At 42.8% G+C, this 16,458-nt stretch overlaps 1 protein-coding gene across 4 annotated transcripts in view; it reads left to right on the forward strand.

The window, feature by feature from the left end:
- The window catches only part of MDN1 (midasin AAA ATPase 1), a 175,688-nt gene that overhangs the window by 122,024 nt on the left and 37,206 nt on the right, over window positions 1-16,458 (forward strand). For 2 of the 4 annotated variants that reach the window (XM_039529043.1, XM_039529044.1), the window contains exons 58-70: window positions 2,246-2,390; window positions 3,424-3,594; window positions 3,945-4,159; window positions 4,265-4,652; window positions 4,875-4,984; window positions 6,477-7,176; window positions 8,890-9,051; window positions 10,119-10,392; window positions 11,319-11,554; window positions 12,304-12,399; window positions 12,665-12,759; window positions 13,275-13,399; window positions 16,245-16,394. In XM_039529043.1, coding sequence (XP_039384977.1) covers window positions 2,246-2,390; window positions 3,424-3,594; window positions 3,945-4,159; window positions 4,265-4,652; window positions 4,875-4,984; window positions 6,477-7,176; window positions 8,890-9,051; window positions 10,119-10,392; window positions 11,319-11,554; window positions 12,304-12,399; window positions 12,665-12,759; window positions 13,275-13,399; window positions 16,245-16,394 — 2,867 coding nt within the window. The remainder of the gene's footprint in view (window positions 1-2,245; window positions 2,391-3,423; window positions 3,595-3,944; window positions 4,160-4,264; window positions 4,653-4,874; window positions 4,985-6,476; window positions 7,177-8,889; window positions 9,052-10,118; window positions 10,393-11,318; window positions 11,555-12,303; window positions 12,400-12,664; window positions 12,760-13,274; window positions 13,400-16,244; window positions 16,395-16,458) is intronic. The other 2 variants (XM_039529046.1, XM_039529045.1) reach the window with 2 other exon arrangements.

Here is a 16,458-nt window from a genome sequence, read left to right on the forward strand (position 1 = left end):
CAGCTCACCTCTGCTCCGCGTCCTACCCGAGCACACCGCCCCCACTCTAATTCTCCTCCCCTCCCAGGCTTGCAGTGCCAAACATCTGATTGGCGCTGCAAGCCTGGGAGGCGGGAAAAGTGGAGCAGCAACCGCGCGCTCAGGGAGGAACCGCTGTAAAAAAAAAAAAAAAAAAAAAATGGGGGCACTGCTTTTTGGCACCCCCAAATCTTGGCGCCCTTGGTAACTGCCTAGTTCGCCTTAATGGTAGCATCGGCCCTACTTGGGACATAAAGCCAAAGTGAAATGTCTAAGGAATTGTTTAAACTTGAGTATTTTCTAGCTTTCGTCCCATCAGCTCTTGGGCAGACATGAGATTTTTATTGAAGTGATTATACTAAGGCTACGGCGCTACATTATCATCTGGGGTGCGGCGGGGGGGTGATTCTCTGCTCCGGTGCACATGTTCATGCTCACTGTCATTGAGCTAGCACCAGTATAAATAGCAGCATAGTGTGGTAGCACTGGTAGCAGCAACAGAGGCATGGCTGAGCAGTGCCAAGTACATACCCACTAGTTTCAGGCAGGTTTGTACTAGGCACGGTTCAGCTGTGCCTCCGCTACAGCTACACTGCTATTTATTTTTGCACTAGCTTGATGAGAGCTGGCAAAAGTATGTGTTTGCGAGCAGGGGAATCACCCCCTCAGTTCCAATGTAGGCATAGCATAACTCTGCTATTCAAGCCACCTGGAATAATATATTTAGACTATAAAAAGAAATATCTTTATTAACAGTAGAATGGATTGTGATAGCACCAGAAGAAAGCCTATGGTTTTATACAGAGTCTTACTAGGAAGTAATTTTTTTTTTCTAAGCCTGTTTATTAGTCCTTTAATTCTCTATCCTCCGACAATCCTTCATGGTCGTATTCTTGAGCTCCTGCAAAAAGTTCAATAAGAGCTTGAGAAGCAAGAGCTCTACACACCACAATGAGCATCATCGAAAGGGACATATCTACAAGTGCAATTTGTGCAAACAGAATATAGGAAACAAAAGTAGTAAAATGTACACACACAGTTGGCCGTTTGAATTAAATTACCATATATACTTGATCATAAGCCGGTTCGTTTATAAGCTGACCCCCCCCCCCCCCAAGATGGATAAGTAAAAATGGAAAATTTTTATAACCTGTTCATAAGCTGACCCTATAATTCGGGGGTCAGCAAACTTTGGCTCCTGGGCCATCAGGATAAGCCGCTGGTGGACCGAGATGGTTTGTTTATCTCGAGCGTCCACAGGCACAGATGTAAACCTAAGTAAACAAAGTGTCCCGGCGTGCCAGCTGCTTACCCTGATGGGCCGGGACAGCAACTGGTGGGGAAATTTTTTTTTGGGCGGGGGAGAAGCTGGGAGTCAGGAGAGTAACCCCTGTGACCAACTTCCACATGACCTCACCCCTAGCCCGGGACCCCCACACTCTCCCCATCGCATCCCTTCCCACCTTATCTGGGGAGGGCCAGGGATGGATGTCACTGGCCTGACTGGAGCAGCGGGCTGGGCCGGCCGACCACAGCCTGCTCTGGGGGGCGGGGTTGAGTGGCGTGGCTGCAGCCTGCCAGCCCCAGAGCTGCAGTTGCTTCAGAGGCTGCGGGGAAAGCAGCGGAGAGCAGCGTGGCCAGAAGCAGAGAGACTCTGGCCCCGCCTCTTCCCTTCTGGCTCTGCTGGCTGTGCTGCCTTTCCTTGCTCCCTCTGTTGGGAGGGAGGGGCTGTGTCCCACCTCTCCCTCTCTATGTCTGTTCATAAGCCGACTCCCTTCTCTGGTGCTACCCTTTTTTACTAAAAAAATTCAGCTTATGAATGAGTATATACGGTAAATATTTTCATTGTTTCAAGTGGCTAAATATAGGTGTGTTTTATGACTAATTACCAGTTCTTAGAAGAAAGCAACTCTGCATTATTGCGTTGCTGAGAAAATGAGGTTTATAGAGTAGCTTCCCTAATGGAGCTTTAAAAAAATCTGGTGCACTCAATAGTGTCAGGATTGCAGTGAAGGTCATGTTTTTATAAAAGAACAGTAAAATGAGATGGGTGAATTTGCCTCTAAATGACTTGTTTATGGTCTCATTGAAAAAAAGTTCACATAATTGATTTTGAACCCAGGAATATCGTGTTTCACACCTCTTTGCTACAGTCAAGACATTGCTTTTTCTCATTCAGTTGTGCATTCAAGTTGCATACTATGTAGCATAGTTTTTTGTTGATAGTTTTTTTCTTCAGCTACAGGGAGAACAGCAACCAACAGGTGCGCATGTGTTCGGAGCTAAGTCAGTATGTAGCTTTTTGCCTTAAACTGACGCCAGCTGCCTCTCAACATCTGTATGGACTGTGGCACTTGTTACATCACAATAAGGTAAGAACAAGTTTTAGTTTAATTTAGGCTTGCAGAAGTTTGTGTTCAAACTTCCATGAATGAGTGTTAATATTTGTAACATACTAGTATGCTTTCTGTGTCTAGTTCACAAGTTTACACATTTTATTACTTGGGAGAAATGGTAGGCCAAATAAAAGTTGTGAGCACAAAAGCAATATAATGGCAGACCTATAAAGCAATCTCAGGTCTAGCATTAAAATCTGTACATCTGTATGATACTGTTCCCATTAAATGGCACGATACACCGTTCAAGGAAACCAATCAACCAGTTGACTTATTGTAGCCCACTTAAATTAAGACAATATGTAATGGTTTTGCTTTGTAGATAGATCAATCTAAAATTCTTGTCTTCATTTCAATGACTAATGTGTATGTATATAATATAAAACATTTTTTGCCAAATCCTGCAGTCTGGAATAACATTGTGTGGCCTACTTTTGTGTGTCATATTGCCTACTTAGTAAGTAAATAGATTATAGCACTTCTGGCCAGTTAGAATTTAACAGTGACATGAGCATGTATCTCCCATGGGCTTCAATACACCAGCAAGTTCTCAACAAGTACTTTTGGCCAGATTGTCAGAGGGCTTTATCTGTTCTCTGGGCTTGTGGAACTCTGCGCACCGTTGTGCAAAGTTGCACAGTCACAGAACAGAGGTTATGTTTGGAAAACTTGGCCTGTGAAGTTATACCTCACAACTCTGTGTGTGTGTGTGTGCGCGTGCGTGTGTGTGCGCGCGCGTCCATGCAGGGAAGGGAGAGAATGGAAGCTGCTGCTGGGCACAGACACCTGGTGGGAAGCTATTGTGTAGGAGTATAGGTTTTTTTCAGAGGCAGTGTAAACCATACTCTGTGATGCTAAAGAAGACTAAAGGTGATAATATCTCCATCAGAAAAGAATTTCACACACACATTCTATTCAGTGTTTTTTCTCGTTTCAAGCATAATAATTTTCTTTCGCTGCCAGTAAATTATTTTAAGAGACTTGAGTTTTTTTTCTCTCTCACTTTTAGGTATCCCATGAAGAAATGTCTCTTCTGTGGTCAGAACTTGTCAGTAGCATGTTAGAGTTCTTCTGGCACAGTACTGTAACCACAGATCCAGAGTACTGGTTAACCTGGAAGCCGCTACCTGGTGCAGAGGAAAAGAAAATGCCTAAATCTCCTATGTACCGTTTTATGAAGGTTTGTGTTTTGTGACATAATTGGATAGCTAGACTAAGATAAAACGTTTATTTTTAAAATAGTTTTGCTAAGAACTTTTAGAAATAAACATGTTTTAAAACTCTAGTATAGACTTGTCTTGTTCCACTCCCAACATTTGTTAGCTGGTAGAGGTTTACGTGAGCATCTGCTGTGTGTGTGTGAAAATCTGGAGATGCTCCACCATTTTATTTTTTTCTAATAGTTTTGCTGAAGTGAGCAATTATCTTGTAGTTTTGGTAAAAAACCTTTCATAAAGCTTAGCTTTGTGTAACTTAAAATAAGTGAGGAAATGCTATTAACACTACATATCTCTTAATCTTTTAATTTAGGGCCCAGGTATTTTGAACCGAGCAGTTTTCTCAAAGTGCCTCTTTGAAATTCTAACTAGCAGCAGCAAGACAAGCCAGTGGGATGCGAGTGGCCTTCCTGTTCTGTCGTCATCTCATGTGATACTGGGAGAGTGGGTGGAGAGAGCACAACAGCTTCAAGAAGTCAACACAGTTTTGTGGACCAACATGTCTGTTTCTTCCTTGGCAGAATTTAGGTACTATTGAGGTCTTTCCTCTACACATCTTTTACCTAAACCAGCAATATTACAGAACCTTGTACTCACCAGGATGCCAATATCTTTTTATTCTTACTCCTTCAGGTGTACAGATTCCAGAATCCAGGATGTAATGTTATGTCGACAGCTCTTGGCTCTGATGGATCTGGTTCCAGTAGACCTACAAGAGGAATATTCACAGTGCTGTGATAAACTCTCCTCCAAGGATCCTGTGGCTTTTCAGTACATTCTCAAAGTACTTAAGGATGTTGCTGGTCAGGAGATATTGCCAAAAGAAGTCCTCTGTCTCTTGCTGACCTGCTTGCAACAGTTCTTTGGGGAAGGAGAAGGAATTCAGGACCTATCAGAGACAGCTCGGCGAGGTAGCCTCTGGGTGAATATGGGTTTGGTGCAGATCCAGGTTTGGCTTCCACAGACTAGGTTTGATCCTGCAGTGAAAAGAGAATACAAACTCAAGTATGCCAAGGAGGAGGTGAGTGTGGTGTTTCTATCCCACTCCTACTTTGGAATACATAGCATTTGTGGCTGAAATTAAATTTTAATTATACACAGGTGAATGCTGCAAAAGCATGAGCTCCATATTATAGTATCATTATTAGATTATTCAGTCATGTTTTCTTAAATCTCCTGGAAGGTGTCCTTTGTGTGCTACCTAAAAGAAAACCATAAAATTGTTTAATTTGTTCTTTACTAGTTACACCACCTGCAGTGTAAATGGAAGACGCTGAATCTGTCAGCGCAGTTACATACAGGAAAAGATCTTGAAGATGAAGCAATTATCAGTTTCACTCATCCTCATATCAGGTAATGGGAGAAGCACTTAACTATTTTGTTGATGATTGGGAGAGGCCAGCGATATTCTTTGGGAGTCTCACCTGCTTACGTGGTTTGGATTTCTCCCATTGCATTGTAATGTTGTTTGCATTGCTTTTTTAGAAATAATTTTGTTTGTATGGTTGAGTGGTCCCAAACTTTCAAGGGTCGCGTCCCCTCTCAGCCCATCTGCGCCTCCTCTTCCCCCCCCCCCCCCGAGCTGGGGCCAGGAGTGGGGCTGTTGCTCCCACGGACGGGGGACGGGATGTGGACAGGGGTAAGGGGCTTGAGGCTGCGGCCACAGCTGGGGTGGTTCTGGGGCCGGGAGCAAGGCTGGGAACAAAGCCACGGCCAGGGAGCGAGACTGGGGGCAAGATCGGAGCCACAGCTGGGCCGTGGTGAGGACTGGCAACTGGCCCCTGTCCGGGTGTGGAGCCGGGGCCACGGCTGGGGGCGGGGCTGGAGCAGAGCTGCAGGTGGGATGGGGCTGAATGGTGCTCCCTCCCCGCCTCCCTTGGGGGCTGGCCCAGGCCCATTGCCCCTTCCCACCCCCCGAACGTTCCTCCTAGGGAGGCGTGCCCCACAGTTTGGAGATCTCTGGTATAGTTGATTCCAGGACAAAGACTTGCATATCAGGATAGTAAGGGCACATAGAGAAACTATTTAGTGGCGCACAAATGCCTGACTTATGCTGTTGATCACTTATGGTGGGTCACTGTGTCTGGGAGGTATGATTCCCATCAGACTTGCACTAGCTCAGTTCAAACTAGCATGCTAAAAATAAGTGTCTGAGCCCATCCATCCCCCCAGTGGCCAAGCTTCCACCCATATTGCAACATGCACACTGCAAGGTAGCACAAGTCTGTCTACCCACACTAGGAATTACGCTTCCCAGCTGCAATGTAGACATACAACTTATGTCTAGCCCTTAGGGTATGGCTTTAACTACACTGGTATAATTTAAGTAGTACAACCCCCGAGTGTGGATGCAGTTATACCAATATAAAGATGCTGTATATCTCTATATGGGAAGAGGAATAAGCTATGCCAGTGTGAGGAACCTTTATATTGGTGTGAAGCACTCTGATACTCCTAGAATTTGTGTTTCTTAAGCTGAGGAACTGGGGAAGAAATTTTAATGGGCAAGAGGCAACTCTCCTTTTGTACTGTTTTGGAGCCTTCTGTACGCAAGAGATTGGATCAAACTCCAGCATGCAGTCGTTGTTCACAATTTTCCACTGTTAACAAAAGTTCCTGATCTCATTTCAGCACACGCAGATTGCTTTGACAATTCGTTATTAGAAGTTAGAGAGAATTAGAGCCAGTTCTTAATGGCTGAGCTTCATAAGGCACTTTCAGTAGTGCTGTCTCTTAGGAAATACTGCATTGCCTAGGTGATTTGTAGTCTTATTGTGCACCCTAATGGGATACTTATGTTTATAATATGCTTCTAAAATTGGTCAATATTTTTATTTCCTAATAGATTTCTACGCCAAAGAATGCAACAGCTGAAGGAACAAATAGGCAGTCTTTCCAGAAAACAGGCCTTCAGACCCCAAGTCCCCCCATATGACTGCTTATACCAGGAGGTTCACCAATATGTCGCCAGCATTGCACAAATTTCCACAGTCCAGGATCTCTTAGCTCGCCTTCTGCAGTTCCTTCGTGGAAATAGGCCCAAGTCACTCCAGGCAGTACAGAACCTGCTAAACGAAGAAGCATCCTGGCAGCAATCTCACCATCAATTTAGAAAACACTTGGCAGAAGAATATGCTTTGTACCCTGATGCTGTCACCCCACTGCAAGCTGCCATTTTACAGGTGCAGCATGGCATGAGACTAGTGGCCTCTGAAGTTTATACAACACTCAATAGTATTGTCTGTCCAGCCAAACTTGACACCCTTGTTACTTCTTTGTTGGCATTTCCTTCTGTTGGCCCCACCTTCCCCACTTACCTTGCACATGCGGATACTTTATGCTCAGTGCAATCTACGAACATCCTCTGTGGCCTTAAAAAGTTATCTCTGAAACGCTCTGAAGGAGAGTTTGATGAAAGGGTTCAGAGTTCATACCCGACTCAGGAACAGCTGCTAGTGAATGCCTTATTGTATCTTCGATGCCATGTATTGTCAAAGGGAGAGCTGGACCAGAAATCTCTGCAGCTTTTCAGGCATCTGTGTCAGGTAAAGCCTCCTGAGTAAATGGAATAAATATTTCTAAAAGCCAAATGCCAGAGGTACAGTGTAGCTTTGCTTTCAGCAGTGATGCCTAGGTATGAGTCTCTGCTGCTGAACCAGAGTAGCCTTCCAGAGTAACACAACCATTCCATACTCTGTCAAAAGCAACAGTAGCAATTTTTTCAGAGAATTAAAAATGGTAATTATGTTTAATTCACTATGGTTCAGATATATTCAGACATAAAACCAAATCCTACCATACTTACTCCATGAAAAACTACCTTTCATTTCAGTGTGTGTGTGGGGGGTTCCTCTGAAAAGGGATTCAGTACTATAGGTAGGGTGCTACCAAATTCACGTCCATTCTGGTCAATTTCATAGCCACAGGATTTGAAAATAAGTCAATTTCACGTTTTCAGATGTTCACGTTTGAAATTTCACTGTGTTGTAATTGTGGGAGTCCTGACCCCAAACGGGATTGGAGTGAGGGGCTTGCAAAACTGTTGTAGGAGGGTCGTGGGATTGCCACCCTCACTGCTGTGCTGCCTTCAGAGCCGCAGAGCTTCCTGCAGCCAGAGGAGGCTCATGGAGGTGGGTCCGATCTCCCCCATGCTGCTGGGAGCGCTCTAGCTGGAGGTTCCTAGCTGCTAGTCCTGGCCAGCGGAGGATTAACGCATGGGCCCTGGCCAATTTGAGGACCCCCTGGAAAAATGGACACCCCAAGCCCTGGCAGAAGCTGCAGGTTGGGAGCCCTGGCAGAAGTTGCTGGAGTTTAAGCACCGAGCCTGGGTCCTTGAGCCCCGATAGGAGCCGTGGGGCGGAAGCCACAAGCCCGCCTCCCGGCCGGGATGGGAAGAACCAGAACTTGCTTTTCTCCTGCACAGCTGCTCTCCTGGGGAGATCAGACTCACCTCCAGATACCTCCCCTAGCTGCAGGAAGCTGGGGCTGCTTCAGAGCAGAAGTGAGGGTGGTACACCCTCACTTCTGCACTGTTCGGGAGGTGGCTCTGATCTCCCCACCAAGAGTGGCGGAGCAGGGGAAAAGTAAGTCCTATCCCTCCCCAGCCCAGCCATGACTAGCAGCTGAGTCCGGGGCAGGGTAGGAACCCCCGGCTGGGGCGCCCCCAGCCCTGCCCTTCCCCTCCAATAGCTAGATTTTATGGGGGAGGTTTGATTTTTTTTTTATGGCTGTGAATTTGGTGGGGCGCTAACTATAGGATTTGGCCCATGTTTGCATGATCTTTTTCATACAGTTATCATAGGTGTGGTGTTCCAGGAATTTACAAGTGAAATGTTACTGCAGTGTTCACTCAGCATGGTTTGGACACATGCAGGGCCGGCTCCAGCTTTTTTGCCACCCCAAGCAGTGAAGCAAAAAAAAAAGAAAAAAAGAAAAACCCAATTGAGCTGCCGCCAAAGTGCTGCTGAAGAGGAAGAGAGTGAGTGAAGGACCCGCCGCTGAATTGCTGCCGAAGACTGAAGCGGAGCGATTGAGTTGCAGCCGCCGAATTGCCGCCGCAGACTGGGACATGCCACCCCTTTCTATTGGCTGCCCCAGGCACCTGCTTCCTTTGCTGGTGCCTGGAGCCGGCCCTGGACATGCGTAATAATATTGCATACTGTGAAAAACAAAGACATTGCCTCGGCGCTGAGGCAAGTGGGGTTTGTGTGTGTGTGTTATAATTTCTGAAGAATTCTCACAGTTTTCTGGTTTCTCAGGCAATTATAAACGAATGGGATGAACAGGAGCGCTGTACCCAGGAGCAGGAGGAGCAAGAAAGCCATCTGTACAGATACAGGAGTAAGAGCCATGGAACGGGGCGAAGTGAGGAAGAGGAGGAAGAGAGTGAATTTAGGAGGAGATTCCCTCTCTATGAGAAGGTAGAAGAATAATAGCTTATGGAAAGATGCATTGTACAGTTTTAAAAAACTAACTTCTTTCATAGGGAGAAATGAATCAGTTTCTCTCTTCTCCAGGAGAAGAATGTGGGAAGGATTTTGAGATAATGGCTCACTCTGTGTGTACTGTTAAAATATTTTGTTCTTTTTAGCTTGTGGACAGTCGTCTTTGGATTTAAAGGCCATGTCTACGCATTCAGTGCTGCAGTGGTGCAGCTGTACTGATTCAGCTGCGCTGCTGCAGTGTATCTGGTGAAGATGCTCTGTGCTGAAAGGAGAGAGCTCTCCTGTCAACATAATAAAACCACCTCCACGAACAGCAGAAGCTCTGTTGGCTGGAGAGGCTTATGTCAGTGTAACTTATGTTGCTCTGGGAGCTGGTTTATTCGCATAATAACACATAATTCTGAGTGACATAAGTTATGCTGACATAGGCTGTAGTGTAGACTTAGCCAATGTTGTTCAGATGAATAAACTTTATAGGCAGTTCCCAAATGTAGTATGCAATAGTAAGATGCTAGAACTTGATGGTGATCTGGTAAAACCTGCTGAACCTGAAGAGTCTGCCAAAGAGAATACTTCTGCCTCCTATTTCCCCTCTTAAAAGAAGTTGTTTGAAGCCACCAGATTATGCATGTAGCTAGCCTGTGTAACTATGTTCTCACTATTTCTCTCTTCCCCTTCTCTCTCATTGGGCTTGTCTTCACACTGGCGTTGACATAGCTTAGGTCAACTTCCCCTGGTGTCTTTCTTGTGCTGCATCAATGGGAGACGCTCTCCAGTCTACTTCCCTTACTCTTCTCGGGGAGCAGGAGTACTGGGGTCAACCGAAGAGCACTCTTCCATCAATTTAGCAGGTCTTGACTAGACCTGCTGCCCCTGTGAAGACCAGCCAGTTGTTATGGTCACTTGTCTCTTTTTTCAGATTGGATAGTAAACATTGCTACCTGTGCCTTGCACAGGGGGCCTTTGGTCACTAGTACAATACAGATAGTAAATGTAGCATACAGGCAGGGTAAAGTTAACTATTATTTTAATATGACTTACAGGACTTTGAAGATATCACAGCTCAGGCAAGTCTAGAGGAAAAAATGGAAAATGAAGAGGACTCAGAGGATTTAGCAGCCACTGAAATAACTCTCTTATCCCAGAGTTCAATGCAGACAGTGATGATGATTCATCAGCAGTTGTGCCTAAACTTCGCACGGTCCCTGTGGTATCAACAGAGCCTGCCCCCACATCAAGCTAAACATTATTTCAGTGCATTTCTTTCCAGCTATCAGACTGGTGCTTCTCTAGTGGCACACTTCTATCCCTTGATAGGTAAGGCTGTTAGCCGTACTTCAGGCATACCGTTTTAATTCTTAAGGTTGTTGTTAATGCTTAAGCTTTACCTGCAGTTGTTTCAGATTAAATATACTTTGTTTTAGACCAATGTTTTCCCAGCATTGTCTAAGTTACTAACCATGGCTCTGCCTTGAAAAGTGATCGCTTAAAAATGGCACCTTCTAATAGACCTGTTCCCTGTGTGTATTCAGAATCATATCTTCTGAATTCTTTGTCAGATTTTTACAACCGTTTTTTTCATTCCACATTTCAGCCATGTGGAGCCAACTAGAAAGAGTGAGCTGGATCCTATTCCTTCTGTGATTCATCAGCTGAACTGTTGACATTCCAATCTCTTGCATCTGTGCAGCCCTGTTAAAGACAGTGGGGTTTCACAGATTTCCCTGTGGGTTTAATTTGTATTGGAAAGCCTTTAATTTCCAGAGGAAGGAAGAAAGAAAACCTAGCTTGATTTTTCCTTTCCTAAACTGAGTTTGCAGGGCTAGAAATAAAGGGGGGGAGGGGATAACATGGTCTTTATTTGTAAATTGAACATGTTTGATATGGAAATAATTATAACAATAATACATGACTCTCCAGGATATGATCTTAATCACTTCTCAAAGTAGAACTGCTTACTTACCTGCCACTCTGTCCATTCAACCACAAACCATTTTATGCTGTAGATCAGGCTAACTTATTGCTGTTCAGAGATCTGGTAAAACAACCAACCTGAATTTTTAAGCCTTTTCTTTCTGCATTCACACTTCATTGCTTCATACTTTAAACATTCTCATACTTGAAAAATGTACAATGTCTGAAGGTTTTGAATAATGCTCTAGGCATACAAAGAAACATGTAGGTTTCTGGTGAATGAAAAAGTGATCACAGAATGTACGAGTTCTTCCTTTTCGGCTTCTTAGGTGCTGAAATGAATGATTATCTTCTTGGCAGCCAACTTTTAGTTAGCACGCTTCTCCACAGTACACTTTTTGAGGAAGTGACTTCAGATCTCATCATACAACAAGATGGCCCATATGACTTTTACCAGCACCCTAATATTCAGCAAGTTCGACAATGCCAGCCTGTACTTGATAACTTCACTAAAGAAGTAAACAGGTTACTGCAAGAATGGCCTGAACACCCTGCACTCATGCAGGTGAGAGCATTACAGTAAACTTTCAAGATAAATGTGTGTGGGCTGGGGAGTCTGTGTAATGCACCCTAGTGTGTGACACATCAGAATCTAATTATCTAGTTATTATGAAATTATTTTTTTTACAGTAAGACTATAGTAATATCTTTGTAAATTAGGATAATTTTGTAGCTTCTTAGCTACCTGTCAGCAACATGATCCAGTTGCATAACATTGATAGGTTTGCTCATGTAAACACATGTGCTATCTTCAATTCAAATGTAAAAATAATATGCTGTGTTTTGCAGATCCCAAAGCCTCAAAGTTCATTCTAATGACTTGTAAGACAATGTTTTTTCATTATAAGTTCATTTAAGGCTCCAGGTTTTCCAGAGTAACTTCTATTCAACAGTGAGGGTCTTCTCCTTTCTCTAATGCTTCACTTTGGTAGGATTCAATGCGACTCCCTCTGGAGCTAGTCCATTCTGTTCACTGAAGAGTGATGCAAAGTGCCATAAGCACTAATGTTGGCTGAAGCTCTTCTATTTGGCCAATGTGTGATGCTTTTATGTGTTGTGTAATATTGGCTTTCACTGGTCTAAATCCTAAAATGGAGAGGCCATTTTAAAATAAAAAGGTTTTCTCTTTTCCAAAGAAGGGGAGCACTGATGTCGTTTGAATGTAGATTAGCTCAAACTCAAGTGTTGCATGTGGGTTGACCAGCTACTCTGAGTTGGAAACTCCATCTGTCACTTATGTACTTCTTGTTGCAGCTATTGGTTGTGATGGACAGAATCCGTAGCTTCCCACTCTCCAGTCCTCTCTCAAAGTTCCTGAACGGCTTAGAGATTCTGCTTGCAAAGTCACAGGTAAGAGGGGAAAGGAAACCATTTTAATTTCTCAAGTTAATAGCTCACCTGCAGGTAAAATCGTTGGCCGTGGCAAGAGACAGTGACCTAAGTGTTGGTACTATAATAAAACCAACATAGAGCTTTTTGTGAAATCCAGTGCTGGTCACAAATACATGGGACACGAGCCTGTGTGGTAATGGAGGGGGAATGTTCTGTCATGCTTAATGCCTCTTTCTCTCGTGCGAGTTCTTGTCTTCCATAAAGAGGAATTTCTCTCTTTCAGGACTGGGAGGAGAATGCAAGTCGAGCTTTGTCTTTGCGGAGACATCTTGATTTGGTCACTCAGTTGATCATCCAGTGGCGTAGACTGGAGTTAAAGTAAGAATTGTCAGTTCCCTACTGTTCGTCATTTCTTTCTTGAGTGTCATGCACCATTGTCTCCATATCTTAAGTTCTTAGTTTTAATGCAGTATCTTCAGAAGCACACCTCACCCTGAATGTGGATCATGTTTTCCTATTGTCTGCCACCAGGCTAGTCAGGGTTGTTGCCTTGAGTGCCACATTGCTGTCGGTTGGGGGTTGTTTGGTGTTTGTTTGCTCAGCCATTCTGGGGGACAGGGCGGTCAAAAAATATTTTCAGCCCTGAGTGGCAAAATACCTAAGCCCTGATGCCAGTGGTGGCATTGGTTGTTCTTCTTCAGGTGGTAGTGACAAAGTTGTGAACTTAAGTGGTCAGTTTTGCCTGTTATGTAATCTCTTTCTTACACACTCAGTTTTCTGCTTGAAAATAATACTAATTTTGACAGAAATAAGGAATAACAAATGTTCACCCTACTTTAGAGTCTTCAATATATAAATAATTACCTTGGTTTCTCTCCCCCACCTGTTTCCAGCTGCTGGTCGGTTAGTCTGGACAATACTATGAAGCGGCACACAGAAAAATCCACAAAGCACTGGTTCTCAATCCATCAGATGATTGAAAAGTACATGCAAGAGCAAACTGAGGGGAGCACAGAAGGTAACTATTATCCTACTAAGAATGTATAATACAGCTCCATCAATTAAGGGTGCACAGTTAGGCACTTAGACAGAAAATACCACACAACCTTAATTCCTGCCCTTTTAGTGAATATGCTATAATAATGTACATGTTCACATACTATTATCAAATACAATGTGTATTGCATATTTATTTCTGCCACTTAAGTACACATCTCATAGGAACGTGTACTCCTCTCTCTAGTACAGGCACCTTCCCAGTTCTGCTGCTCCTAAAATGCCTGTGATAAATGAACAGTTAGAAATAGAACTTCAGCAATTATATATCACACTAAGTGGTATTTTTAAGCTGGGGGGTCTGCAGGAGGGAGTCTTTCTCTGCAGCCACAGAAGGCACATTGAGCTCATAACCTGTGTTCTCTTCTGCATACCATACAAAGTGCCCTCTGGCTCTGCACACTTTACAGTTATTTCATCACATAGCATGCACAGCAACTGTCCTCCGATGTCTACTTTACAAGCTTAGTGTAAAACAGCTGCACATGTTCAGCATGCAATTTTCTAGAGCTGCAAAAGCAAAAGTAACTTCCTCTGCAGCAGGGAAGGACTCCCCTCCTTAAAGAGGGATATTTTCATGCCGAATTTACCATTCAAGATCAGCTACATTGATTCTAGGACTGTTAAAAACAAGCCCTTGATTTTTTTTTTTTATCAGAAAAGTGGTTTTGCTTCTCCTTACTACCACCCCGCATACTCTCCCGATACTGGTTCCATTAAGCCACCATCCTTAGCACTTTCAAATTGGTCTGAGACCTGCCTCTGCTATGATGCCCACAAGGAACTGAACAACTGATGATCTCTAGATTGTGAGATAGTGTGGGATCGTTGAGAATTATTTTATTCATAGAGATTGAAAATAAAAAATGATTTTGAACCATCAAGTTGTGCATGTACCTGGCCTCTGCAATCATATGATCTTATTACCACTCATCTTCCTCTTTCCCTTCTATTGTTGTGGCTTATTTCAAATTAGAATGCAAGTTTTTTCAGGACAGCGAATATCTCTCCCTGGGTTCATACAAAAACCAGGGATGTCAAGCGATTTAAAAGATTAATCACGATTAATTGCATTGTTAAACAATAATAGAATACCATTTATTTAAATATTGTTGGCTGTTTTCTACATTTTGAAATATATTAATTTCAATTACAACACAAAATATAAAGTGTACCGTGCTCACTTTATATTTATTTTTTATTACAAATATTTGCTCTGTAAAAAAAACAAAAGAAATACTATTTTTAATTTCACCAGTACAAATACTATAGTACAATCTCTTTATAATCAAAGTTGAAGTTATAAATGTAGAATGATGTAAAAAAAAAACTGCATTCAAAAATAAAATAATGTAAAATTTTAGAGCCTGCAAGTCCACTCAGTCCTACTTCTTGTTCAGCCAATCGCTCAGACAAACAAGTTTGTTTACATTTACAGGAAATAATGCTGCCCGCTTCTTAATTTACAATGTCACCTGAAAGTGAGGACATGCATTCGCGTGGCACTGTTGTAGTCGGCGTTGCAACGTATTTATGTACCAGATGTACTAAAGATTCATATGTCCCTTCATGCTTCAACCACCATTCCATGGGGCATGTGTCCATGCTGATGATGGGTTCTGCTCAATAACAATGAAAAGGAGTACAAACCGATGAATGTTCATTTTCATCATCCGAGTCAGATGCCACCAGCAGAAGGTTGATTTTCTTTTTTGGTGGTTCGGGTTCTGTAGTTTCTGCATTGGATTGCTGCTCTTTTAAGACTTCTGAAAGCATGCTCCACAAGCATCGTCCCTCTCAGATTTTGGAAGGCGCTTCAGATTCTTAAACCTTGGGTCGAGTGCTGTAGCTATCTTTAGAAATCTCACATTGGTACCTTCTTTGTTTTGTCAAATCTGCAGTGAAAGTGTTCTTAAAATGAACATGTGCTGGGTCATCATCCGAGACTGCTATAGCATGAAATATATGCAGAGTGCGGGTAAAACAGAGCAGGGGACATACAATTCTCTCCCAAGGAGTTCAGTCACAAATGTAATTAATGCATATTCTTTTAACGAGTGTCATCAGCATGGAAGCATGTCCTCTGGAATGGTGGCCGAAGCACGAAGGGGCATACAAATGGTTAGAATATGTGGCACATGAATACCTTGTAATATCGGCTACAAAAATGTCATGCAACTGCCTGTTCTCACTTTCTGGTGACATTGTAAGATATGGCAGCATATCTCCCATAAATGTAAACAAACTTGTTTGTCTTAGCGATTGGCTGAACAAGAAGTAGGACTGAGTGGACTTGTAGGCTCTAAAGTTTTACATTGTTTTGTTTTTGAGTGCAGCTATATAACAAAAAAAAAATCTACATTTGTAAATTGCTCTTTCACGACAGAGATTATACTACAGTACTCGTATGAGGTTAATTGAAAAATACTATTTATTTTTAAAGTGCAAATATTTACAATAAAAATAATATACACTTTGGTTTCAATTGCAACACAGAATACAATATATATACGAAAATGTAGAAAAACATCCAAAATATTTAATACATTTCAACTGGTATACTATTGTTTAAAAGTGCAATTAAAACTACAATTAATTGCGATTAATTTTTTTAAATCGTGATTCCTTTTTTTGAGTTAATCATGTGAGTTAACTGCGATTAATCAACAGCCCTAACAGAAGCTAGCCTGAGGGAGCCAGATCCTGATTTGGACTCTCTCACAATACGGATTATAGCAGCCAAATGAAAATGTTCAGTTGGAATTTTTTTTTTTCTTCTTTAAAATCCTACCCTTATGAAATCACAGAAACCAATGAGCAGCTGAGCTTAACAGTGCTGGTCCACACACTGCAAGCTTTTATTGAAGGATCTACCTTGGGGGAATTTCATACACGACTTCAAGCACTGTTGGTTTTCCACTGTCATGTCCTGCTAATGCCTCAAGTAGAAGGAAAGGGTAAGTAAATTTTTATCATTTGTAAATGGGGCTATAACTTGTTCTTTAGAGCAATAAACTATCC

This window comes from Mauremys reevesii, linkage group 3 (genome assembly GCF_016161935.1).
Source record: "Mauremys reevesii isolate NIE-2019 linkage group 3, ASM1616193v1, whole genome shotgun sequence".
NCBI lineage: Eukaryota > Metazoa > Chordata > Testudines > Geoemydidae > Mauremys > Mauremys reevesii.